At 48.2% G+C, this 26,813-nt stretch overlaps 3 protein-coding genes across 11 annotated transcripts in view; 2 read left to right on the forward strand and 1 right to left on the reverse strand.

Moving 5' to 3' along the window:
- The window catches only part of LOC105301720 (zinc finger protein 883), a 13,058-nt gene extending 7,690 nt beyond the window's left edge, over positions 1-5,368 (forward strand). Inside the window, exon 5 of the mRNA XM_011374497.2 lies at positions 2,467-5,368. Coding sequence (XP_011372799.1) covers positions 2,467-4,352 — 1,886 coding nt within the window. The 3' untranslated portion in view covers positions 4,353-5,368. The remainder of the gene's footprint in view (positions 1-2,466) is intronic.
- Positions 5,369-7,300: 1,932 nt separating this feature from the next.
- ZNF473 (zinc finger protein 473) lies at positions 7,301-20,506 on the reverse strand. Of its 4 annotated transcripts, none has more exons than XM_011374502.2 (5): positions 20,023-20,506; positions 17,497-17,656; positions 15,079-15,205; positions 12,778-12,867; positions 7,301-11,580 (listed from the first exon to the last, which is right to left on the reverse strand). In XM_011374502.2, the coding sequence occupies exons 3-5, from the start codon at positions 15,176-15,178 to the stop codon at positions 9,194-9,196; spliced, it is 2,577 nt and encodes an 858-aa protein (XP_011372804.1). In that variant the 5' UTR covers positions 15,179-15,205; positions 17,497-17,656; positions 20,023-20,506; the 3' UTR covers positions 7,301-9,193. The 4 variants fall into 4 exon arrangements, with proteins under 4 accessions (XP_011372804.1, XP_011372803.1, XP_011372805.1 ...); XM_011374501.2 differs by having other exon boundaries at positions 17,497-17,699; XM_011374503.2 differs by lacking the exons at positions 17,497-17,656; positions 20,023-20,506 and having other exon boundaries at positions 7,301-11,545; positions 12,778-13,797; positions 15,079-15,203.
- A 155-nt stretch (positions 20,507-20,661) lies between these two features.
- Positions 20,662-26,813, forward strand: part of VRK3 (vaccinia related kinase 3) — a 36,888-nt gene continuing 30,736 nt past the window's right edge. For 2 of the 6 annotated variants that reach the window (XM_011374505.2, XM_023520129.1), the window contains exons 1-3: positions 20,724-20,871; positions 21,722-21,784; positions 25,733-25,892. In XM_011374505.2, the coding sequence (XP_011372807.1) occupies positions 25,754-25,892 (139 nt within the window). In that variant the 5' untranslated portion in view covers positions 20,724-20,871; positions 21,722-21,784; positions 25,733-25,753. Of the gene's footprint in view, positions 20,872-21,721; positions 21,785-25,732; positions 25,893-26,813 lie in introns of all 6 variants that reach the window. The other 4 variants (XM_011374507.2, XM_011374509.2, XM_011374506.2 and 1 more) reach the window with 4 other exon arrangements.

Here is a 26,813-nt window from a genome sequence, read left to right on the forward strand (position 1 = left end):
CGATGGTCATTCGAGAATGAGGCAGCATAACATACAGGTCATCACTGTGGACTCTGGGTTTAAATCTTAGCTCTACCGCTTCCTGGTTCTGTGACCTTTGGGCAAGTCATTTGGCTTCTCTGTGCTTCAGTATCCTCATCTGCAAAATAGGGTCAATAATAGTCCCCAGGGTTGGGCAGAATGAATGAATTTACACAGAGTGTGGCCCAGTCACCCCCCAGTCAGAATAGGCTCCACTGGTTATCATTATGACTATTTGTTGGGAATCGCCTATGTAAAGACCCAGAAGTGAGATCTTATCTGTAAAGTGGGGACACTAACAGTATCTACCTCACCGAATTGTTTTTTTGAGGAATAAATTAATCAATAGGAGAAGCTTAGAACAGTGCCTGGCACATAGTAAGCATTTAAGAAATGTTACCTATTTCAATAATAATTATTATTGTTCTATTACTATTATTGTAATTACCTGATATATTAGTCAGGACTCTTTTGCATGTAAAGAATCAAAATAGCTCAAGCAAAATTAGATTTTTTTTGACCCATGTAAGTGGGAAGTGTTGCCATGTAAGCCTTTAGGCAAAGATGGATCTAAAGCTGTAAATGGTGTTATCAGGGCTCACTTGTGCACACGCTCACGCTCTCTCTCTCTCTCTCCCCTCCTTCCCCCACCACATGTTGATCCTATCTGTTTCTGGCTTCAGTCTATCTTCAGGCTTTTCTACGTGGCAGCTGATATGGCTTCCCCTAGTCTCAAACTTATGTTCTGCCTAGCAACACCATATATCAATCTCAAGGAAGACTCTGATGGGCCCTGTTTGGATCTTGAACCAATCATAATGGCCTGAGGGATGTGCTATTCTGATTGGCCAGCCTGGGTTTCATGAAGTGGAGTGTGGAAGAGACTATATATGATAAACAGCCCCACCAAGACTACATCAAAAGGGGAGCAGTGGTCATTCAAAGACAGGGATGCTAAGGAGACAAGGAGGATGCGTCTAAGGTGTCAGAGTACAAGCCTGCCCCACTCTCTTTGAGGGCAAGGGTCAGATGTCTTGGTCAGCACAGTCATCCAACCCAGCACTGTGGTTGGCACATGACAATTATGCAATTAATGGATATCTTATGAACAAAGCTACTAGCATCAAAAAATCGATCCCTTCAACAAATTCCAAATGGTAATGTTTCCTGCTCATCATCTTTTCTGTCTCCTTTTCCCCAAATTGCAAGCTATTAAAGCCTCATATACATTTCGTATTGTCGCTATCTGTTGATCGAGTAAAAGTTATATGTTCATCATAGAAACTTTGAAAATCCAAATAAGAATGAAACAAGAAATGAAAATTCCATAATCCTAATAATCTCTTCAAAAAAATTCACATTTAAAATTTTAATGTAGTCTCTTCATGTATTTTTGCCCCAATGTCTCTACTGTATTTTTAATTATAAAAGTAAATAATAACAACATTGATGAACTTTGAAGACATTATGCTAAGTGAAATAAGCCAGACTTAAAAAGGACAAATATCATATGATTTCACTTACATGGGGTACCTACAGTAGGCAAATTTATAGAGACAAAGTAGAATGGTGGTTGCTGGGGGTGGGGGAGGGGGAACTGGGAGTCAATGTTTAATGGGTACAGAGTTGCAGTCTGAGAAAATTAAAAAGTCCTGGAGGTGGATAGTGGTGAATGTACTTATGCAACTGAAGTGTACACTTAAAAGTGGCTGAAATGATATAATTTATGTTATGGGTATTTTACCACAATCAAAAATAAATAATAATAAATTTTAAAAACTCTCCATCCCACCACACATACACACACGCACAAATATATAGAAAATCTCTAGAAGGATTCACCAGTTAGAAACAGCGTAGGAACAAAGGAAGGAAGAATATTTACTTTTCACTGTGATCACCTAGTAAAAACTACTTTTTAATATTTAAAATAAATAAAACATTTCAAACATGTAATGTAGAAAGTGAAATTCCCTTATTAATTCACTTCTACAGTTCACTTGCTAACACTGGATATTTTTTAGATTTCCAATCTAAAAAGCGTCAAATAGCTTCTCAGTAATTTGACTTTTTCGACTATTACTGATGTTAAGCATCTTTTTAATATTTATTGGCCACTTATTTTTCTTCTGCAAAGTGCCTATTCACATTCTTGCCTCACTATTTTTATTAGATTGTTTCTCTCTTATTGATTTGTAAAAATGTATTATATATTATGGCCAATAAACCACTGTGCACATAAACTGTGTTACAACTCAGTTCTTTTCATTTTTAGAGTATATTGAGGCCATCCTTCCATGTCAGAACATGAATCTATTTACTTCATGCCTTTTGAAATAGCAACACAAACTTTGAAACTTCTCTTGTAATTTTACGATGGCAGTTATAATAATCAGCTTCCTTTGTCCCAGAACAGATGATATTCATATTTTCCATTTCTTTCAGACTTGGAGACAAGCTCTGAAACTACTCAAGAGACACTGCCAAGAAAGGATATTTCTGAAGAAGCAGCTTCCCCGGTGGGGAAGATGGAGGGAATTTTAAGGGCAGTGCTTGGAGATGGCAAGATAGGGGAATCCTGGACATGTGGCCATCAATTGGAGGACCAGGGAAAGCAGGAGAGGCATTTGAAGTGTCTTTTGGCTTCTCTCAAGGAAAACACCTGTGGGGAGAGAGGTCTTGGCTGTAACGAGCTTGGAAGAAGCTTCAGGCGGACCTTGGTCTTCATGAGGAAGCACAGAGTGCCTGGAGGAGAGAGGCTTCGGAAGTGGAATGGGCCAAGGAAGAGCTCAAAACGCCAAAGGACCTTTGTAGAAAAGAAGTCATTTAACTGTATGGAATGTGGGAAAGCCTTCGTTTACCATTCGGACTATATCCTACACCAGAGAATTCACACTGGAGAGAAACCCTACAAGTGTAAGGACTGCGGGAAGGCTTTCAGCAACAGCTCGTATTTCATTCAGCACCACATCATTCACACGGGAGAGAAGCCCTACGCATGCAATGAATGTGGCAAGACCTTTACTCAGAGCTCATCTCTGACCGAGCATCAGAGGATCCACACTGGAGAGAAACCATACCAATGCAAGGAATGTGGGAAAGCCTTCACCCAGAGCTCCTCCCTCATTAAGCACCAGCGATGCCACACCGGGGAGAAACCCTATAAATGTGACCAGTGTGGGAAGTTCTACTCACAGGTGTCCCACCTCACTCGCCACCAGAAAATCCACACAGGGGAGAAGCCCTACAAGTGTGGCGAGTGTGGCAAGGCTTTCTGTCACACCTCTTCCCTGAGCCAGCACCAGACAATCCACACCGGAGAGAAACCCTACAAATGTAATGAGTGTGGGAAAACCTTCAGCCACAGCTCATCTCTGACTCAGCATCAGCGGGTTCACACGGGAGAAAAGCCCTACGAGTGCTCCGCGTGTGGCAAGGCCTTCAGCCACAGTTCTTCTCTGACTCAGCATCAGAGAATTCACACTGGCGAGAAGCCCTACGAGTGTAACGAGTGCGGGAAGGCTTACACGCAGATTTCCCACCTTATGAGGCACCAGAGCATTCACATGGGGGAAAAGCCCTATATATGTAATGAGTGTGGCAAGGCTTTCAGTCACACCTCATCTTTTGCTCAACACCAGACAATTCACACCGGCGAGAAGCCCTATAAGTGTAATGAATGTGGGAAAACCTTCAGCCAGAACTCTTCCCTGACGCGCCACCAGAGGATTCACACTGGGGAGAAGCCCTATGAGTGTAACATCTGCGGGAAGGCCTATACCCAGATTTCCCACCTCATTCAACACCAGAGGATTCATACCGGAGAGAAACCTTATGCGTGCAGTGAGTGTGGGAAAGCCTTCAGCCGGAGCACCCACCTTATCGAGCATCAGAAAATCCACACGGGCGAGAGGCCCTATAAGTGTAAGGAGTGTGGGAAGACATTCAGTCACAACTCATCCCTCACTCAGCATCGGAGGATTCACACTGGCGAGAAACCCTACCCCTGTAAGGAATGCGGGAAAGCCTTCAACCAGAGCATCCACCTTATTCAGCATCAGAGAATTCACACCGGAGAGAAGCCCTACAAATGTAACAACTGCGGGAAAACCTATACCCAGATCTCACACCTTATTCAACACCAGAAGGTTCACACAAGTGGCAGACGCTATGTGTGTAAGGAACGTGGGGAGGATTTCGGCTGGAGTTCACACCTCACTGGACACCAGAGAGTTCACAGCACACACAACACCTACATCTGCGATGATTTTGAGAAAGCTTTTGCTTGGGGCACACAGCTTGCTGATCATCGGAGAACTCATGCTGACTAGAAAGCCTGAGAATGTGACACACTGGCGGTTCAGCCTTCATCAGCACTAATAACTTCCTCCCAGAGAGCAACACTAACACCAGACATTGAGAGAGTTGGTTTCTTTTCTTCCTAGGAGGATGGCACAGTTTATCACCAGCTGAGACAGCTTCTGATCATTTTAGTAGCTTCCCCCTAAAATCTGAAATTCCTCCCTATTTTTCAACCCTATAGTGTCCCCAAGTGGTGGTCTAGGTGGTGGTCTAGGTGGTGCTCTAAATGGGCTGCAACTATATCTGGGATCTTAAATAAGGTCCCTCTGAGCTTTTTAAATGCAATGATTATTCATTAAATTGGAGCCTGAAAATTCAAGAAAAAAGAAACAGCTGGAAAGAATAACCCTTGAGTAAAAGTGTCAAATATATGTAGCTGAACATACGTGCTAGACAATTTTACTTTCCTTTAAAACTTTAAGGTACAAATGTCACCACAAAACGTACGATTGGCTTAAACGCTGAATGTTTCACATATTTACAGCCACTTTTTATGTTGTTTTTTTGGTCTTTTCCATTTCCAGGATTTGTGATTCACAAAGCAGTCGCCCTACTGAGCATCATTTTCTAAATTCTATTCATACCCAAAGGGAGGTTTTTCCTTTCCTCATATTTTTGAAACGATATTTTTCTAATTATAAAAATAATTGCATACTTTCACAACAGGAAAAAAATTTAAGTAAAATCACATATGCTTATTGTAAAGGATAGTTTGGAAAGAGTAGAGAATTATGGACTACAATATCAATCCCCCATAATCCTATAGCCCAGAGACAACCACCGATCATATTGGACTGTATATCTGGTTTTGTTTTACACTGTGTTCCATATCCATATTATTAAACTTAGAAAAAATTAGAATCAGAAAACAAAAGCCATATATATTCACCTACAACTTGGTCACCCCCAGAAGTCATATTGTTTTGATTTTTCCTATTTCCTTCAAAATAGCGTTTAAAAATAAATCTTATTTTATTTGATTGTAGTAAGAGTGTAGAAATGATTTTGACTTCTCTGTTTTGTCCTTGTTTTATCGTGAGCAGTGTCCTTTCTCACCACATACACTTCATACTCATCATTATTAGCGCTAATGATATTTATTTCATTGACAGGTGGCAAATAATTTACAAATCCATTGCCCCATTTTGGCTTTGTTCTAAGCCCCTGATCGATACGGATTGTTCACCAATTTTCTCAATTATGAACAGTTTTATAACGAGCATTTTCACGCTTCCTCTCTTCTTTTGGGGGGATTATTTCTCTAAGTCAAATTTCTCAGAGTGAGAATAATAGAGTCGAGACTCTAACCATTTTCCTGATTGTTTCAAATTGCTTTCCAAAGAGACCATTTTCTCTAACCATTTTCCTGAATGTTTCAAATTGCTTTCCAAAGAGACCGAACCTAATCTACTTGGCACAAGGGGGCCTGTGGACCACAGTTTTGCGACATTTTTACCAGCACTGACCATGAATCATGTGATTTTTTTTCCCCCCATGTCAAACTTAAAATGGTGCTTTCAGTAACTTGCTGTGTGCCGAGCTCTGTTTTAAGCCCTTAGTATGAACACCTTTCATTCTTCCAACACCTACACGTGTTCAGGGCCGTGTTGTTCCATTTCACAGATGAGGGCACTGAGGCACAGAGAGATGAAGTGGCCAAAGTCTTCAGACTCTTGGAAGTGCTGAGTACCTATTTCTGCTTCTCCACTTCCTTCACGAATACTTGCTATTAATGTTTTTTTTAAATATTTCTAGTAAGTAAAAATGTCCTATTGATAAATGATGTTATTGATGTTTTGGCTTCATTGAATTGCTTATTTATGTATTTTGCCCATTTTTAATCGGGCTTTTTGTATTAACTCTTTGTTTTATGTTACTAATATTTTCTCCCAGTTGGTTATTTCTCTCAATTTTGCTGATGGTGTTATTTTGCTATAGATTTTTTTTAATTTTAGGAATTCAAATCTATTTGAATTTTCTTTTATAGTTCTTAAACCTACTGTCATGCTAAGAAAGGCCTTCCTCACTCCCCGGGATTATGAAAACATTCTCCTATATTTTATTCTAGTATTTTTACAATTTCTTAAGAATTAAGTTTTTATTCCATCTGCAAGGCTATCACATTCCAACTGCTGAGGCTGCACCCGGATCTCCTGGGTGTATACGATGGATCCAGCCACCCACCACATCCCCAGCCCTGCCAACCCACAGTGCCAAACCCACGTAGTGTGAGTGAGCAAAAATAAACCTGTGCTGTTCAGCCACTGAGATCCAACTTAACTATATTGCCAAAGCATTATCCTGACACAGCCATCCTGCCACTGGCAGGGGCACTAGGCTTCAGTAAGTTAGTGTTCCCCAAACCTCACTCAATTATATACTAGTGTCAATTTTTTTTTTTTTTACTGTAGATGTGTGCCATACTTTCCTTTAAATAAGTTCACATTTTTAAAAACTTTTATAATAAAAATAAAAAATTTAAAGGACTTTTTATCACTACCATGCGTGGGAAACTAGTATCTTTTGTCAGTAAAAGGGAAAAAGGGGGCAGAGGAAGGAAAATACCGAGAGCGAAATAGTATTAAATTCTAGGTAAAATTATTGCCCGAGCTGGAGGCCTGCTGTCTTTGTAATGAGAGAGGAGTAAACACCATGCTGTGCGTGCTTTCTCCCCCACCGAAGACTGCACTACAATGGAAAAGTGGTTCGATGCTACATCTGATGACCAGCTGGTTCCTCTGTGGTCCATGCCCCTAACCACCTTGGGAAAAAGACTTAACTGCCCTCTTAGGGGACCGTTTTCAGCGTTACAAGCCCTCCCCCACTAGAACACCTGTCAGCACCCAGCAGGCAGGGGCTCTGTATGCTCCACGCCCGGCTGGGGGTGGGGCACCAGGCTGAGAGAAGGAAGCAACACTTTTAGACTCAAAACTTTAATCAGACAACCAACACGTATACACAAAGGGCATTCTACACTGGCCCATGCAATACAGGTCACTAGTTACAGAGACCGCCTCCTCTTCCCGCCCAGGGGTTGCTGACTTTCCACAGGGCCTCCGACCTGTACGTTTGATCTTAAAACTCTCACTGAACACACTTTTCAATCTGAGTTCCCACCTCCCCACCCTGCGACACTCTGTAAGCCCCTTTGGTACATAACAGACTGACGGCCCAGACTAGACTGATCTCAAGGGCAGGAGTTAAACCAGCAGGGAGTCAAACCTTTCGGCCACTAGGAAACCAGTATACTCCCCACTCTGCGATGGGCCCAAGGGTCAGCCATTAAGTTTCCAGTTTCGACAACAAAACCAACCAGCAGAACTCAAGGTTTAAGGTCTGAAAAGCCCAAATGCACAGGGCACATACTCCTAAACTTTTTTAGCACCAAAAATAGGAAAGATATCAAAATCGGGGGTCCAATGTCTTCATAAGATTGTGCTTCAGCGGATAGGTGACTGGGTGGCTTACGGAACGGACACCAAAGCTGAGTTGAGGAGGTACCATCAGGAGGGAACTGTTGTGTGGTTCCACGGGGTGTCTCAACTGTAGAACAGGCCTCGCCCAGCAAGTGGCTGACTCGAGGGCTCCAACATGAAGCATCATTTCCTCGTAGGCTTCCAACAATCCTCGGTGGCCCCAGACCTTGCTGTGATGAAGGAATGTTGGCCTTTTAAGATGTCACTTGTCACCGAACTGTGCTCCTCTATGGAAAGGGGGCCGTCTATTTCCCTTGGATTCCAGAAGCTTCAAGGCAAGGGCAGGCCTTACGGTATTGACATTCCGTCCTGGCACCTAGTGAAGCGCCTGGTGAGTGGCCAGCTTGGATAAATGGTGAAGAACATTCCAGCAGTGGTTTCCGTACATCACAATTCTCACCACCAAGCACATCTTCTGCGCAGAGCATGTTAACTGTGTGGCAATACCCAGTACAGCTTTCCTAATGGAATACAGCTATTTCCGGTACGTTAACCACAGTGACAAATTGGGTCTCACGGTGGATAATCAACAACTTTAAATGGAGGAAGGCCATCATGGTAAAGGTAGCATGTGTATGTGGGAGGGGGTCCTTTTGAGTCAGAGGTTTGAGAGGTTAGGAGCGGAAAGCTTTAGCCATTTGATGTTAGTTTATATGTTGTTCTGGGCTATCTGTGGGTTAGTTAAGAAAATACTAGGACAGAGCGGAGAGATGGAGGAAAGGGAAAGACAAGACTAAAAAAAGAATAAATTAATGTTTGGAGAACCAAATTAAGCCAAGGACATCCTGGAGAAAAACTTTAAAAATTAAAGCATATTATTAAGAACATTAATTGCAGTAGAGAGTTGCTAATTCTTCTCTTCCTTTTAACATAAAAGAGTGTATTTACGTTGTACCTAATGCATACGTAGAGCTCACACTCAGTGAGTACTTACTATATGCTAGGCACTCGGTCCTAAGTGCTTTACATCTAATTTATCCTCACGATGGCCCTCTGAGGTAAGTAACTATTACTGCGCCCATTTTGCAGATGAGAACATTTGAGGCCCTGAGAGGTTTCACGACTCTCCCAAGATCGCTTAGGCAGCAGATGGCAGAACTGGGATTTAACTCAGCAGACTGGTTCGAGTCCACCTCAGAATCTGGACACCATACGGCTTCTTTTGTTTTCATTGTTTTAATGCAATTTGTGTGCAAGTTTTCTAACCTTTATTAATAGAGAGACTTATCTATTGTGCTAGAGAGGCGGGTTACAATGTGATGGTTTCAAGTTTAGGCCTCAGATGACCGTGTGTGCAGCTTCCATCTGGCTGCTGCGGGTGGTATTGCTACTTCTTACTTTTCAGTGTGAACTCGCTGATGTCGGCGGAGACCTAAGTAGTAGCGAAAGGCTTTCTGACAGTGTTGACACTGATATGGTTTCTCTTGGGTGTGAATTCTCTGGTGCTGACTGAGGTGGGCGCTGAGGCCAAAGGCTTTCCCACACACATCACAGGTGTAAGGCTTCTCCCCAGTGTGAATTCGCTCATGCTGCTTCATATTTGCTTTCTGGGAGAAGGCTTTCCCACATTCGGCACACGTGTAGGGCTTCTCCCCAGTGTGAACTCTCTGGTGAACAGAAAGGCACGAGCTCTGGCTGAAGGCTTTCCCACATTCCTCACACGTATAAGGCTTTTCTCCAGTGTGGACTCTCCGGTGTCGAATGAGTGGGGTACTCAGGCTGAAGGTTTTCCCACAGTCGCCACATTTATAGGGCTGCTCGCCTGTGTGAACTCTCTGATGCTTAGAAAGGTGCCGGCTGTGGTGGAACATTTTTCCACATTCCTTACACTCAAAGGATTTCTTTTCGGCATGGGTTTTCTGATGCTGGGTAAGGTGGTCGTTGTGCGCAAAGACTTCGTCGCACTGGTTACATCTGAAGAGTTTCTCTGCAGTGTGAACTGACTGATGCTCTGAGAGACGTGCACTTTGGCTGAAGGTCTTTCCACACTCATGACACTTAAAGGGGCGCTCGCTCAGGTGGGTGCGCTGATGCTTGGCGAAGAAGGCGCTGCGGATGAAGGCCTTCCCGCAGTCTCCACATTTATAGGGCCTCACTCCCGAGTGAGCCATCTGGTGGCGATCAAGCTGTGTACTTTGGCCAAAGGCTTTCCCACACTGGTTGCACTCGAAGGGCTTCTCCCTAGTGTGAATCCTCTCATGCTGAGTGAGGTCTTTGCTGCAGCTGAAAGTTTTCTCACATTTGTTACACTTAAAGCACTTTCTGCCGGTCGCCGGATGTTCTTTCTCTTCTGAGTTCTGATTCAAGGCCTCTCCACTCTTGTCAAGTCCTTGTTTTTCTCGGGTGTGAACGCTCTGGTGGCAAGTTAGGGTCGAGCTGCAAATGAAGCGCTCGCCACACTCCTGACATTCATAGCGGGTTTCCACAGCATGAATTTTCTGGTGTTGAATAAGGCGTTCGTTATGCCTGAAGGTCGCCTTACATTCGGCACAGCTGTAGGGCTTTTCTGTGGCATGAACGGACTGGTGTCGAATCAGGTGGGAGGGCCGGCTGAAACTCTTGATGCATTTGTGACATTTGTGGGGCCTGTAGCCCGTGTGAATCCTCAGGTGTTCGTTGAGGTGAGTGTTCCGGTAGAAGGCTTTCCCACACTCAGTGCATTTGAAAGTCTTCTCTCTGCCATGAACCCTCTGGTGGGTCTTTAGGGTCAAGATATGGCTGAAGAGTTTCCCACACTTGTCACACTTAAACGGCTCTTCTCTGGTGTGAACGGACTGGTGTTTGATGAGCGCCAAGTTCTGCTGAAACACCTTCCCACGTTCCTGGCACTGAGAGGTAGCTTTTGCGGCGTGAATTTTCTGATGCTGGAGGAGATATTTGTTAAAGTTGAAGGTGGCCTTGCATTTGGCACATTCGTAGCGCTTCCGAGTGTGGGTTTTCTGATGCTGAGTGAGACGAAAGGTGCGGCTGAAATGCTCGCCACACTCATTACACTTGTAGGGTTTAGCACCTGTGTGGGTTTTCTGCTGCTCAACAGGCTGAGAGCCGTGACCTGACGGATGGCCGCGGTCTTGACTCTTACGTGGTTTCTCTCCAGTGTGAATTTTCTGATGCCAGAGGAGGTGCGTATTTTGACTGAAAGTTTTCCCGCACTTGTTACAAACATAGGATTTGTGAGTCGTCGGATACACGAAAAGGCACGAACTCCGGTCCAAAGCGCTCTCCTGCTCTTGCTTTGCAGCAGACTTCTCCCGCATGTGAACGATCCAGTGCTGGATGAGATGGCAACCCCGGCTGAAGCTCTCCCCACATTCGCTACACTTGTATGCTTCCTCCCCTCCCAGGGCAGTGTCCTGCTGACTCTGGTCTGAGTGGTAGCCAAGGTCATTCCTACATTCCTGAGACTCAGCTGGCGTCAGGTTCTTTTCGGGAAGATCATGGATCACGGACTCCTCTCCCGTCGGAAGGCGGGGCTCAGGGCTGAGGCCACTCTTGAGTTCGTGACTCTTGCACTTTGTGGGACTTTCCACGTTGGTGACGTCAGAACTCAGAAGACTTTCTGGATCTCCTAGCAGACTATCTAACCAGCTCTCGTCCATGCAGGCTTCTCCCAAGTTGAAGTTCCAGAGGCCATCCTTGGAAAACGCCTCCAGAAGCTCCTGGGAGAGTCCTTCCTCCAGGAAGTCCTGCAGCGGAGAACAGTTCTTGGCCTCAGCTATGTCTGCAAGAGAGGAACAGTGCAAATGTCTCCTGTTCCCCAGGGTGTATAGAAAGGGGCTACAGTGCGAGGACAAAAACAAGAGGGAGAAAAAGGGATGGGACCTGAATCAAGCCGGTCCATCGAGGGGACAAAGGAGAAGAGGCCAGCATGGTGACCCAGCTGGAACCAGCACGATGAGAAACAGCGAGCCCACGTCCGGGGCTTACGACTGGAGCTGGGCCCACCCAGGGATGGGATCCTCTCGCGGACACTCTGCACTGTCACCTTGTCTGCTAAGGCCTACCTCCTAGAAGCCCTGTTCAAGCGGGCGAGAGAAATGAACGGTAACAATGCCACACAACTGCCACCATGCAGGAGACATTTGCTCATCAGCAGTCACGGCCCCGCACGCACGCTGGGGCGGCAAAAACAGAAATCCGAGGCTGCTGGAACCTGTGCCCGGGTTGGTCACCTACGTGCAAATGCTGGTGTGCCGCCAGCAGGCTGCAGAGCTTCTGAGAGGTGAAGCAAGGATGCAGCTGCACGGGCCAGGTGGGCGGAGCCTGCCCGAGAGGCGTGGCCGCCCCCACTGCCGGTTCAGGGGCCCTCCTCCCGCGTTAATGGTCGAACCGGAGGAAAGCTCCCCACGCCCTGGGCAAGGCCCCCGCCTCCACTTCCTCCCAGGAGGAGCCTCTTGACCAGCGTCCTCACTGCTTAACCCGATCCCCCTGAGGAAGCGTGTCCCGAGAGAGGCAGGGTGAAGGCCCTCGGCAGCATTTAGGCCAGGCCTGGGGTTACTAACAGATGTGGCCACCTGCTGCGCTCGTGGGACAGGAAAGAGGGCTGGGCCTGACCAAGGGGAGGTGGAACAGGGAGACCAGGGTGTCCTCCTGGGTGCTCAGGGAGCGCGAGGCAGGAAGACAGAGAGACCGACTTGAGGAATGGAAGACCAACCCGAGGACCGAGGAGAGGACAGAGGAAAGGCACCAGGACAGCCACATGCTGAATGCCAAGACAGACGAAGACAAGGTGGGCATGCGGAGTGAGGGTCCCAACCTCTGTTGGGATGTGCGGACAAAAGCCAGCATGTGGCAGAGCAAAGCCCAGACGCCGGGGTCCTGATGGCTGGGGAGAAGTACTAGGTCTGGACGGAGGTCCCGAGGATGGGGGGCCATGCCTCAGGACCCCACTGCCCTCCCCCAAGCACCGCCCACTCACCAGGGCCCGTCGCTTCTGGACTTCCTCTCACCAGGGCCTCCGGCTCCTCCGCCACATCTGGAGGGGAGGGCAGATCGGATCCGGGGGGGTCTGCAGGGAGAGAACGGCACTGTCGTCGGCACTGTCATCAGCCAGGACACGGAGGGCCACCCAGCCGCTCGGCGGGAACCTTCCGGCACCTCCTGACCACCTGATCTTTAGCACACACTGCTGCAGGCCAGACGCTGCGCCGGGCAGCTCCGGATCCAGTGGGGGAGAGGGACCCAGAAAGCCACAATCCAGGGCAATCAGAGCTGTGACCGCTGGGGCTGGGGACACGAAGGACTTGCAACTGCTGGAGGGAACGAGCGGTCTGCCAGTTGGAGACACCCGTACTTCCTGAGCCGGTCACCACTCTCGTTCACCCATGGACCACACTGCCTGAGGCCTCCACGGGCCAGGCCTGTGGTACGAGATGGCAGGGTCCTGGACCCAAGCAGTCCCGCATCCTGCCCTCCGCCAACTTCCTCAAGGACAGGAGCAGAGTCAGAATCCAGGGATGTGTGCTACCGTGGGGGAAAGGCCACCACTGGCTTGGAAGGTAAAGGCAGAGGTCAGGAGGGAAGCAATACAGGCAGCTTCTAGAAGCTGAAATGGAGCAAGGAAAAAGACTCTCCCTGGAGCCTCCAGAAGGAACGAGCCCTGCCGACACCTTGACTTTAGCCCAGTCAGACCCATTTCGAACGCCTGCCCTCCAGAACTCTAAGAGAATAAAAGTGTGCCGCTTTCAGCCACCACGTTTGCGGCGTCCTCATTTACACACACGGATGTGCGCAGGGGCGTCAAGGGCAACGCGTTACCACTGTGGCCGGAGTTTAAAAACTGAAAAGATGCCGGGCTCGGCCCTCCTCTAAGCTGCTTCTGCAGCCCATGGAGTCCAGTTTGGAGAAGATCGGTCCCGATGTGACAAAATTACACCAACTCGTGGTTTCCAGTGTGCGCTCGTGTATTTTTTCATCTTTCGGAATAAATTCTTCTTGTCTTTGGAGAAAGGGAAATGAGTTGATTGGGAGGAGGTGATAGTGATGTGGAGCTGGGGTGCCGTGGCCCTGGAGTCGTGTGGGTCACAACTGGCGTCTCGGCTGCCCCCGTCTGGCCCAGACCGTTCTGCTGAACTTCCTTCCTCCTGGGAATGCTGGCACGTTCCCGGCAGAGGGGGCACGTGACCAGCCCCCGATAAAAACCCTGGGGCTGAGTCTCGAACGAGCTAGCTTCCCGGACCCAAGACATTTCACATACGCTGTCAGACCTTGGTACTAGGGGGGTTAGTGTCTCCTGTGAGACTCCACTCGGAGGGGACCCCGCAAGCTGCGCTAGTCTCCCCGGGCCTCACCCCATGCTCCTCCCCTTTGCTGACTGCGTCGCGTCCTTTCGCTGTGATGATTTATGGCATGAGCGTGACTATATGCTGAGGCCCGCAAGTCCTAGTAAACCATCAATCCAGGGTGTGGTCCTAGGGACCCCAACAAAACTGTGAAGATGACTCCCCCTCTTTGAACCTGTTTAAGAATGTGCAGTAAAACAGGGACAGTCACACTTCATCACGGGGGACGAGAGGATTGAAGGAGGGGGTTCTAACAGCTCACCCGGCAGAGGCCCTGGTTCCTGACATAGCATCTCCTGCTACTCATTCATTTACTAATTTAGGAACCGTTTATCGAGTCCCCATAGCAGGGACTGTTCGCTGCAAATGCTGAGGTACACCAGTGAACAGCGCCGGTGGCGCAGGACTCCCCCATCCGGCCAGACAGTTAGAAAGTGAAGGAGCAGCGACGAGCTGGGCAGGGGAGGGAGGAGGGAGTGGAATGGGCTTGCGATGTGAGTCTCAGGCAAGGAAGGGACCAGAGGGGACAGAAATACGCAGACGCTGTGTCAGCACGAGGACTCGCTCTACAGCAACAAGGTGGGAAGCTCCACCGAGGCTCGAGTAGCAGGCGCGACCCGTTAGGGCTCTCCCCTCGTTACTACCGACGTGCGGGTCGGCTCGCGCCTGGTTGCGGGGCTGTGCTCGCATTCCGGGATGTGTGGCAGCATCCCTGGGCTCTACCGCCAGGTGCAAGGAGCACCTCCCCCACACCCTAAGTGGAGACAATCAAAAAGGCCACCAGGCATCGCCAATGTCCCCTGGGGGGAAGAATCAGCCAGCAGGGTACCACTGGGCTGGATCATGCTGGTTCTGGGGTGCTGAGGGGCTGAGAACTCATCCTGTGGGTGACAGGGAGTCACGGGCGATCACCGAGCAGGGCCGGGGCGCACACTCACTCAGCAAGAAGAGGTTCTGGTAGTTGTCCAGGGCTGTGTCCCAGAACACGTCCCCCTGGTCCAGCCCCAGCTGCTCCCAGTCTTCCAAGGTGAAGTCCATGGTGAAGTCCTTGAGGGTCACAAATTGCTGAAACACAACACACAGTCAGTGACTCTGGTGCTGGGGTCAAGAAGGGGCCTCACAGCTCACACAGTGCAGCCCCCGCCTCAACGTGCCAGGCCTTTGTGACAAAACTCATCTCATGAGAACCTTCAGACCTGAGACCAGGCGGCCCCATATTTTGTAAGCAAGAACACAGAGTCTTGCAGAGGAGACGTGATGTCCCCTGAAGGTCACACAAGCAGGACTTCAACCCAGGTCTGCCTGATCCTAAAATCCATTTATTTCTGGCTTTTGTTTTTTTTAGTGTTTGTTCGAGATTTTAAGTTTTTATCATGGAAACTTTCAAGCATACACCCAAGTAAATACATAAATGCAAAAGACCACCAGGTGTCCATGACCCAACTTCAAGGATTACCCCCACCTCTGAAAGTGGCGACAATCACAAAGGTCACCACCAGGCATTGCCAATGTCCCCGGGGGTGCAGAATCAGCCAGCTGGGAACCACTGGGCTAGACCATTAAAAGAACATGTGTCTTTCAGCATGTCTGTTTTGTTCATTAAGCCTCTTTCCCCACCTTTATTTATTTTTTGTGGGGGCTAAAATATTTCAAAGTTAATCCCAGGTAGCATCTGATTTCAGTAGTAACAGTGGAACCCCTTACTATTACTAAACACATGCGCCATGTTCGAAGTCTGTATTCAGATTTATCTGACATCTTTTCTTCCAACTTTTTTTATTGTGGTAAAATATATGTAAGAATTTCCAACTTAACCGACTTGTAGCATACAGTTCAGTGACATTAGGTACATTCACATTGTTTTGCAACCATCGCCACCATCTGCAGAATTCTGTTCATCTTGCAAAACTAAATCTATCTGCATTAAACGCTAACTCCCCAGCCCCCTCCCCCAGCCCCGGCACCCCACCATCCTGCTTTCTGTCTCTATGGTTTTGACAGCTCTGGGTTCCATGGTATGTTTTTATAGCTGGCTCGTTTAGCTCAGAATCTGAGGAGACCCATGCCCTGTACTGGGGTGATGCGCCTCGGGGGGTTAACCTCCAGCCGTACACCTCCGCCCTTTACATGCCATGTTCCTGATTTAGGGTGCCATGTTCTGGACGTGGCAAACTGCTTTCTCTTGGTGTCATTCAGCTGCTCCTCTGTCCACTGCGTTTCCTGGAGACTAGTCAGGAGAGCAGCAACCTGGTGAGATTCAGTGCAACTATGGGGGACAGGAGCCCTCATCTGCGTTGCTGGGCCCACTTAGGGATGCGTGACTACCTGAGGTTCCTGCCTGATTGCCCAGCTTTTAGCGAAGCCACCTTTCTTAATTTTAAAACTTCCCAGTGAATAGATGTTTAGAATAAAAATTCAAATACTGGAGAAGTATTAACAGTAAAAAGTGACAGCCTCCCCTCACCTCCTGGTGACAGCACCTCACCTCCTGGTGAACCCACGGTTGGCTGGTGTGCTCCTTCCAGACCTCCAGCCACACACATTTCAAGTAAAAATGAAATCTGAGCTTGTCATCTGGGTTTGGGGTGTGGCCCCACCACCTTCCTCTGTGGGTGACTGCTGGCACATAAGTCACATGCCCCCTCTGATCTCCGATTCCGGCCCCATCTCATAGGGGTGCTCTGCGAAGTGACAGATGCTGCTGGGAAGCTCCTGCCTGGTTCCTAGCACACAGAAAGGACTCGACCAAAGGGCAGTTGTGTCTAGTCTGGCGGGGCTGACAGACACAGGCAGGGGCGAGCACACCTGGGTGGCTTTGAGCTACAGTGGCAGCAGCAGATGGTGCTATGGGAGACCAGAGCAGAGATGACTCCGCCTGGGAAGGCTGGGGGACTGCGCTGGGTCTTGAAGCCTGTTTAAGGCCAGCCGGGGATGGCAGGCAGCGTATTCTGGGTGTGCTGTGCTGTGTTTCAGCAATTTGCGACTCTCAAGGACGTGGCCGTGGACTTTATCTTGGAGAAGTGGGAGCAGAGGGAGGAGACTGAGGAACGACTGGGAAGCTGGAGAGTATAGTGTAACATTTTATCACCATCAAGAAGGGAGTGTCACTTGTGGGAAAGAGAAAGCGGTGTGGGGCTGGGGGGACAGAGAGACAGGACCCAGGAATAGGCTGAGAAACCTGGATTTTATCCAAGAAATAAGATAGATTCCTGGAAGAGTACTGGCAGGAGTGATAACGTGAGAGCTTTACGAAGATCGCTGCAGGGGCCACCGCAGGACAGTGAGCCTGGGACAAAGGCAGCCAGCTGTGCAGCCTTTGGGGATGATCCACTGGGGTGGAGGGACCCTTGACTCACCTCAGTCACAGCCGACTAAAGCTGAAGCCAGAGTCCTCGTTTAAGCTCCCCCTCCTTCGCCTCCACGTTCCTGGCTGGCAGGGCTGTGGGAAGGACCAAGGGGCTGGGAGGAAGTCCTCCTTCCTTCTCGGGCTGCTTTCCTCGCCATGCTGGTTGAGCCCTCAAAATGCCCAGAAGTAGAATGAGTCAGAACACGTGCTTCCCTGCAGGAATCGTGACGCTGTCTTGATTGAAACTAGCCCGGCCCCACGTTTCCACTGTGCTTCGGAGCCTACAAAACGGCGTAATGACCACGCTCAGTACTTATTGAGTCAGGAGATTCACATTTGGAACGTTCTGTCTTGCTCACTGCCGTGTCCTAGCACAGTACAGTGCGTGGCGACGGCAGGTACTTTAAATATTTGTTGACAGAACACACGTCTCTAACCGAACCCCTGGGACAATGCTTCTGAGATTTCAGACCATCGTCTCTAGGATTGGAGTCCAGGTGAGTCGGCCTCCAAAACTGTTGTTATTTCTACAATAGCTGGAGTTCAACTCTTTTTTAACCACGACCCACGGTAACAAGGACAATATATATCACGACTGCTCGTTCACATATGTAACCAAACAGAAGCTTCACGAGACAATACTTAACCTTACAAGGTAGAACGTATTGGGATGTTTACTATCCTTGGCGCTTTTATTTTACTTCATGGAAAAAAATTATGGTGACTGCCCACTGAGTTTTATTTTCATGACGCACAATATGCAAAACACTATACCATAGGGCTTTTTCCACATCTGTAGCCACTATGAATTTCCTAAGGAGCATATATCTATGCAGCATTGAAAACACTCCACATCACGAAGCGGCAGGATGACTTAATGACACAGGTCCACAATTCGTAAGCCTCTGAGGCCAGATGCGCTTTGAAATTCAGAAATGTTCAGATTTTTAAAAGGTGATATACATTTATTCAACATATTTCATTAACACCCCAGTGCAGTGTGGGACAAGCAGCATTTTGTTATCGAACAGTCAGTGTTTCTAGAGTGAAGGGTAAAATATACTCACTCTAGGTCGGATAATGAAAGGTTATAAATCACAGCAGTTCTGGTCAGGTTTGGGCACCAAAGTGAAAAAAAGAACGGTCTTCAGAACTTTCTAGATTTTGTGATTGCAGATAAGGCAATGTAGTAAGACCGATAAGTGCTAACACTTACAATGATTTTTCTCACGTGACAGAGATTAAATCTAGACATGTGAGTACAACTTGATCCACAGACGTTTTATTTGACCCACAGTGTCGGCAGATAGGAAGTTTCCGAAAGAAAATTATTTTAAGTAGTCCCAAACTTGAAAACTGGGAAAATTCACCTAAAAATTCAGTTTCCAGCTTCTGAAAAATCTGAGGATTGGGCCAGGCTGGGTCTGCGATCCCACGGAGCTAGTTAGTTGCAACTGATTAAAACTAACCCCCCACCCTCAAAGATGGGGCAAGTGCTGCCTGATGCCCCCTGCGTGTCTCTCCTTCACCTGCTCTGCCTGGCCCTCATGAACATCTGCGCTTGAGATCTGTCTAGTTTCCAAATCACCTTCCGTCCCTATCTCATACACTCTCAGCCCTGGGAGGGAAGGGGCTGGAGGGAACCTTCATGTCACCACGCTCAAGGTCACCCAGCCTGTCAGAGTGACTTGAGCCAAACAATTACAGGGCTGAACCACCTTGGGCCCTGGAGTCTTGCTTCTTCTTAGTGTGGGATCATAACCAGATCATTCGCCCTTTCTGTGCCTCAGTTTCCACATATACAAAATGGGGCAAATAAAACAGATCCACAACCCCTTATCTTTAATCCTAAACAACAAAATGCTCTGTAAACCAGGGCTTTATTCATAAACTGGCAGCAAAACTTAACCCGAATTGTCACTGTAGTCTCTTCCCTTCAGTGTGACTTTTCACGCCTTTCCCGGAAGAAACATTCGAGTGCCCCAGATTCCACCGGGAGTGCTGCTCAGTTATGAAACATGAACCCTATCAATCTCCGTAAGTCTGGTTCCCGAGATGACTCTGGGGCCAGGGGTATCGGGTAAGGCCGGGGAGCGACACTGATCTGTCACCGATGCTGCGGAGGTGACGGAAGAGAACGCGAGGACAGCACGGCGCCTGCCACACCGAAAGCGCTCAAAATAAACGCTCGATCCTTTGACCTCTCCAAGAACCCGCATCCGTTCGCCCTGCCCAGTTCTGCCAACGGCTTCAGGCGACACACCCGCTCCTCCTGCCTCGGTTTCCCCAGCCCCCAAATAAAACAGACCCGCTCCTCTCAAAGGCTGCCGATGAGGGCTGGAAACTACTTCAACCGGAGCCCCGGCCCGTAGCAGGCTCTGAACGAGAGCTCAAGACTCCACGTCGACCCACCGCCCACGACGACGCGCCCTCTGCGGCTGTCGCCCCAGAAGCCTTCCGTCCGTCACCCTTCTGGAAAGACCGAGCCCCCAAACCTCTAGAGTCCCCAGTGACCGCAGCCCCGGTGTCTCCTCACCTCGAGACTGCCGTCTGCCAGGTTAACAGACGCCACCCTAGCCCGGGGGGCGGGACACGGAACCCCCCTCACGCGCGCCGCGCCGCAGCCACTTCCGGTGCCGCGCGAAACCTCCTTCGCGTTTCCCCACGCAGCGTCCTCCGCGCCGGCGCCGAGACGCCCTTTCCCAGAGGGCTAAGCGGCCGCGTTCGCGTCTCCATCCGCTTCCCCGGTCTCAGGAGTCCTGCTGCGCGCTCCGCGGGGGGAAACAGAGCAGAAACAGAGTCGGGACCGGGTGCCAACTGGGCGTTGTAGCCCAGCGTTTACCCTATTGAAGAACAATCTAACTGGCCGCCCCCTGACTCTCCTAGAAGACAGGGAGGCTCTTCCCTGTCTTAAGTAGACCGCCGGGGGGTTGCCGTAGAAACGCGTGGAAGTAGGGGGCGGAGTTGAGGCGGAGAAATAATGGAACCTCTTCTGATTGGCGGAGAGGTGCCTCATAGTTCATCCTTTCTTACTATTGGTTCCACGTGGACACATGCGCAGTAGAACGAGACCGTGTTCCACAGGGTATGGCAGTGGGGTGGGGCCGAGAGGGAATGATCCCGCCCCCAGCCGCTGTCGGAGGGCTGGCCTGCCGCGAAGGCGTCTGGGAAATGGAGTTCCCTGGAAAGCACAGCCCGGGGCCTGTCGGGAGGTCAGCAGCGCCTGCGCGGGCGCAGCCCCGCCTCAGGGCAGAGGATGCGCGCGCAGCACCGTCCGTCCCAGCGGAAGTTTCCGCGGGGCAACTGAGGTGAGTCTCCGTCCCCGCGGTGGACCCGAAGTTTGGCGGCGGATATTTGGTCTCCACTCCGCTCACCGAGTCCAGAGGTGAGGAGAAGGCGAGGCTTAGCAGGGGGAGGTCTCCTGGTGCCCCATCCTCACTCTGGTCGTGGTGCTTGTGACGTCAGCACGAGCCTTTGTGGGAGGTGGAACGCCCGGGGGCGCGGTGTGGGATGAGAGGAACTTCTGGTCGCCGGCGAAATTGGCCTGTCCTAACGGTCCCAAAACCCTTTTGGTTCTTGGTGTCGGGCGTGGCTACGATTGAGACAGGCGGAGCTAATGGGGAAATTGACCGACGCCCCGCCTTAGCATCACGTCATTCCTGGTTTCTGCTTAGGGCGGAGCCGAGGCAAGTCACGGTCACCTAAACCAACTGCGCCCAGGTGGAGTCTAGCCTTTAGCTCTTTTATTGTGCTAGTCTTACAACCTTCCAGGAGGGACACAATACTTAACACATAGCAGATGTTCAGAAAATATTTGTCGAATAAAATAAGTGGATGAATGAATTTCAAAGACTGGCCGGAGTGTTGGAGCCTTCGGTTTTAGTCCTGAACTAGCTATGTGACCTTTTGGACAGGTGACTTAAGCACTCTGAGACCCCTCTTTCTTCCATCCATAATTATTGAGCGTTTACTATAGCACTATCTCTAAACTATTAAATAGTTAGTTGCTCATCTGTTTATTATCTTGTCTCCCCCCACCCCCCTATTTGTTTCCTTTGCTGCTGTATCCCCAGTGGTTGGCACATCTTAACAGGTTCAGTAAATAATTATTGAACGAATGCATGAAATTAGCACATTCTGGCTATTTGGCCAATGCTCAATAAACATTAACCGTTATCTTTCACTTACACGTGAAGTAAACCTGAGTCAGACTGTCCACCTTTATTCACTTACAGGACACTGTTAAGATGGAGTTTCCAGACCAGTGAATCTGAGTGCCAGACTGTGACCCCATAAAGGTACCGTTTCTTTGGGCACGTGACCCTTAAGCCCCATTCCCCACCATCAGCCTGCTACTGCTGCATCTTCTCTGTGTTTCTGCTCTCAAACCTCAGTCCCAGGAGGACTGTTATCGTGAGCATGACAGGGTCACTGGGTTAGGCGCTCGCCCCATCCCGGAGGCCATCTTTATACAAAGGTGCACTTGGCACCTGGGGAAATTCTGCTTAAAGCAAAGCCAGTTAAAACTGGCACAGATTTTCAAATTTTCGTTTACATAAGTAATCTAGCAAAGTCTCAGTGTGTGACTCAGACTAGGCTAGACTGTGCTGCGTAACAGTGCTGCGCAGTAACAACCACTGAACCTCAGTGGCTTAACCAAACACAAGTTTCTCACTAGTACAAAGTCTGGAACAACCCTTCAGGGTAGCCATCCTCTAGGCAATCTTGATCTTGTGGCTCCATCGACACAAGGGCTTCAGGTTTGTCGTGGCCCAAAGGAGAAAGAAGACGTGGTGGTGACTCCTCTAGCTTGACAAAACAGCTTAGCAGTATTTATACCTTTGAGAAGCTAGAGCTAGCCATTTCAGTATTATTACCTGAACAACAGATTCTTAAGTTACACGACCGATCAGAATTACAGACTTCTTAGAGGCTTAGGGCGCAGTCTATGCAGTCAGATGTATTACACAACTGCTTTGTGAGAAATAACAAAAGGATAGTTTACACCACAGTGTGGTTTCTTTTCTTCTACAGGCCAAGGGGAAGAGGGATGCTTTTCTCTGGCTGAGATTCCTTTCACTAGCTGTTTGGACAGCCTCTGTTTTTCAAGGGCGGTGCCAGAATTGCATAAAGCAGCACCGAGAGGAAGTGGAGAGGCCCAAGAGGCTCAGAACTTAGGATATGGAAAGAGAAAAGGGAAAAAAAGCAATATTAGCAAATAGAATATAATAAGTGGGGTACCGGGCATGATATAGTAATAACAACCACTGACACAAAAGGCTTTCCATGGGCCAGGCCCTGCTCGCAGCACTTAACTATAAATATTCATTTAGGCCTCACAACCACTCTGTCAAGAGGATGCTGTTAGAAAGCCCATTTCACTCTCGGGCAAGCTGAGGCACGGAGAGGCCAGGTAAGGTGCACAGCATGTAGCAGATCTAGAATTGAAATCCAGGCAGCCCAGGACCAGAGCCTTTGATTTTAAGGACTCTACCGTTTTGTGATTGCAATGGAGACCAACCTTTACAGCAAATAAAGGCAAAGGGTTTGATTATGCTAAGCTAGACACAGAAAGATAAACGTCGCATTATCTCTCTCACTTATATGTATAGAATCTAAAAAACAGGTCGATTCCATGGTAGCAGAGAGTTGAACAGTGGTTACCAGAGGCCGTGGGGGAAAGGGGGGAAAGACATTGATCGAAGGGTGCACATGTCCAGTTATGAGATGAATACGTTTTGGAGACCTAAGCTAAGGCCCGTCAACTATGGTAAGTAATACTGTATTGTATACTTGAAATTTGCTAAAAAAGTAGATCTCAAAGCTTTCACCACACAAAAAAATGGTAGGTATGGGAGGCGACAGATTTGATAATTAGTTTGATTGTGGTACTCATTTTATGACATATACATATATCAAAACGTTACATGCACCTTAAATGTATACAATTTTTATTTATCAAAAACAAACATAAAAAGAGAACTTTCTCTTACAAGGTGAAATGAAGCCACGAGCACAAGTTTATTTCAATTTCTGTTTTGATAGTCCAGCTTATGATTGATTGTGTACACTAAGTCTTAGAATAAAGAGCAAATAAGATAATTTTTTTCTTTCGATATTGGGAATATATTCATCGAAGTGCCTATTGCACTGTCATCCTTGTTGATTTTCCCTTCACTTATTAACTAGTTTAATCCTCCTCTTATGGGCTAAACTGTGTCCCGTAAAAATTTGTATGTGGAGACCTAACCCCAAACTCCTCAGAATGTGATCATATTTGGACATAGGGCCTTTAAAGAGATAACAAAGTTAGAATGGGTTTGTTAAGGTGGGCCTGCTATGATCTGAATGTGTGGGTTCCTCCAACATTCATATGTCAAAATCCTAATGCCCAATGTGATGGCATTAGCAGGTGGGGCCTTTGGGAGGTGATTAGGTCGTGAGGGTGGGGCCTCATGAATAATTAATGCTCTTATAAAAGAGACCCCAGAGAGCTCCCTAGCCTCTTCCACTACATGAGTACACAGAGAAGTTGTCAGTCTGTACCCCAAGAGAAAGCCTTTGCCAGAAGCCAACCGCGGTGGCACCTAGATCTTGGACTTTTCCATCTCCAGAGCTGTGAGAAATAAGTTTCTGTTGTTTATAAGCCACCTGGTCCGTGGCATTTTGTTACAGCACCCCAAACAGACTAAGACAGGGTCCTAATCCAATATGACTGGTGTCCCGATAAGAAGAAATTAAGACACAGACAGAGGGATGACCACGTGAGGACACAGTGAGAAGGCAGCCATCTGCAAGCCAAGGAGAGAGGCCTCAGAAGAAGCCAAACTTGCTGATGCCTTTATCTCAAACTTCTAGCTTCTAATATTGTGAGAAAAATAAATGCATATTGTTTAAGCCACCTAGTCTCTGGCATTTAGTATGGCGGCCCAAGCAAACAAGTAGGCCTGCCATATCTTCATTTGTCATAGGCTCTATGTGGATTTGGGTTTTGATTTTTAAGGTATTAGGAAATATTTCAGAGATGCACAAGGCTTAGAATATAATGCGATGAATACCCACTACCTCAGGATAGTCAGGATAGGATCGGCTATGCTACACTGACAAATAAACCCTGGGATCTCAGTGGCTCAGTATAGCATAAGTTTATTTGCCAATCATGAGATTCCGATGTGAACCAGTCATCCCTCCGTCATCTCGTAGCTGTGCCACCTGGCGTACGTGGCCTCCAGGGCCATCCCTGCAAGGAAGTGGAGGATGGAGGAGGTACTCTGGCTCTTAACTGCCTCAGCTGGAAAATTACTTCCATTCATACCCCATTAGCCAGAACTAGTCATGTGGCCCCAATCTAACCGCAAGGGACCCTGGGAAGTATAGGGGAGCATGTGGCTATTCAGTGAGCATCAACCGTCATCTCCCTAATCCCCATTATGTGGTTCAAGAAATAAATATCACGATTTGCAACGACATAGATGGACCTAGAGGTTATTATACTGAGTAAAATAAGTTAAAAAGATAAATACCATATGATTTCACTTATATGTGGAATCTAAGGAACAAAAAGAACAAACTAATCAAAATAGACTCAAAAATATAGTGGACAATTTGGTGACGGACAGAAGGGAGGGGGAGTTGGGGGGCTGGGAGAATGAGGTGAAAGGTTAAAGAAGTACAAATCAGTAGCTGATGGATGATAATGGAGATGGGGAGCATGGCACAGGAACGCAGTTAGCATTAATATGATGGCTAAGTGGAGGGCCAGGGGAGGGAAGGAGCAGTTGGGATTGTTTTATGAACTATATAGACATCTAACCGATATATTGTATACTTGAAACTATTAAAAAAAAAAAAAAAAAACATAGAGGATAAAATTGTCACATTTGAGATTGATATTGTAATTGATATTCATATTAGTAACCATGGGTCTTCAATAAAGGTGAACTAATGATTTCAAAAAGAAAGAAATGACCACAGATGCTGTCGAAGACCCTCTGGGTGCCTGTGATTGGAGCAGCTCTCCAGCATAATTTTCATTGACCTCAAGGCATTCTCGTATCTTTTGTGAGCTTTGTACCTTTGTTCTGCTTCCTTCCTGTCCTGGGCCATTAGGGAGAGACAGAGAGCTAGAGGCTGGATGCAGTGGGCGGGAACTCTTTTTAGCAGCTTCCGGAGAGAGTGTAATCTGGGAGTGATCACTTTCCTCGGCAATGTATTAAGCTTCTCCTCCCACTTCCTGTTCTCTCCAGCCCCTACTTCTGTTTTCTAGCATGGTCACCTTCTGTCCAGATTGTGGCAAGAGTATCAAAGCAGCATTCAAGTTCTGTCCCTACTGTGGGAAGTCTCTGCCTGCCGAGGAGCATGTGGGGTCCCAGACCTTTGTCAGACCACTTTCGTCATCCTTCCGAGGTAAGGACCAGGGCCTCGATCACTCTGTACCCAGTTTGTCAATCTCATGGCTTTCGAGTTGACAGCTTACATATTTCTGACTACAGCCTGGACTCCCCCCAAAATCCAGATTCATACGTCAGACTGCCCGCTTGACATCTGTTGGATGTCCCATACATGTCTCCACTGCCCAGGACTGAGCTTCCCATGTGACTGCCCCCACATCTGTCCGTCCACAGGTTTTCCCCATCGTGGTAAACAGCAGTTCTCGCGCTTGACCGTGGGGGCATCCTGCGTCCTCTCCCCGCACCCCTCAACTCCGACGCTCTAGCATGTCTTGTCAGCCCTCCGTTTAAAATCAGTGTCAAATCAGACCACTTCCTGCCACCTCCTCTGCCACCACCCTGGTCCATCCCACCTTCACCTGTCACCAGAATTGTTGCAGAATCCTCCCCCTGGTCTCCCCGCTGCTGCTCCATCCCCTATGGGTGTCTTCACCCGGCAACCCAAAAGACTCTGTTAAAACAAAGTCACACCTGTCATTCCTCTGCTCACCATCTTGCCAGGTCAGGCCCCACGCGATTGGGTCCCCGTTGTCTCTCAGAGCTCACCTGACCTTGTTGCCACTGCTTATGTGGCTCCAGCCACCCAGGCCCCCTCACTCTTCCTCCACACCTTAGGAGTGCCTGGGCCTCTGAGCCATCGCACGTGCTGTTCTCTCTCGCTGGGTGTTTCGCCCTCATCTGGCGCATGATCCACTCTTCCATTTCCTTCAGGTCTTTATTCAGTTGTCACCTTCTCAGCAAGGCCCTCCCTGACATCTCTGATTGAATTCACATCATCCCTACATGCGACAGTCCCTGTCCCCTGCTCCTGCTTTATGTTGCCTTTTGGTACTTGCCAGCAGTAAATGCAGTATTTTACTTATTTATGATGTTTTTC

This window comes from Pteropus vampyrus, unplaced genomic scaffold (assembly GCF_000151845.1).
Source record: "Pteropus vampyrus isolate Shadow unplaced genomic scaffold, Pvam_2.0 Scaffold250, whole genome shotgun sequence".
NCBI classification, from domain to species: Eukaryota; Metazoa; Chordata; class Mammalia; order Chiroptera; family Pteropodidae; genus Pteropus; species Pteropus vampyrus.

What these genes read in the sequence shown, in the direction of transcription:
- ZNF473 (XM_011374502.2), bottom strand. Translation starts at nt 15,178, where the DNA reads ATGGACTTCACCTTGGAAGACTGGGAGCAGCTGGGGCTGGACCAGGGG. An exon ending in CCAGAACCTCTTCTTGCTGA is followed by an intron (nt 12,868 to 15,078) that starts GTGAGTGTGCGC and finishes CTCTCCCTGCAG; the next exon opens with ACCCCCCCGGATCCGATCTG. An exon ending in TCCAGAAGCGACGGGCCCTG is followed by an intron (nt 11,581 to 12,777) that starts GTGAGTGGGCGG and finishes CCTCTCTTGCAG; the next exon opens with ACATAGCTGAGGCCAAGAAC.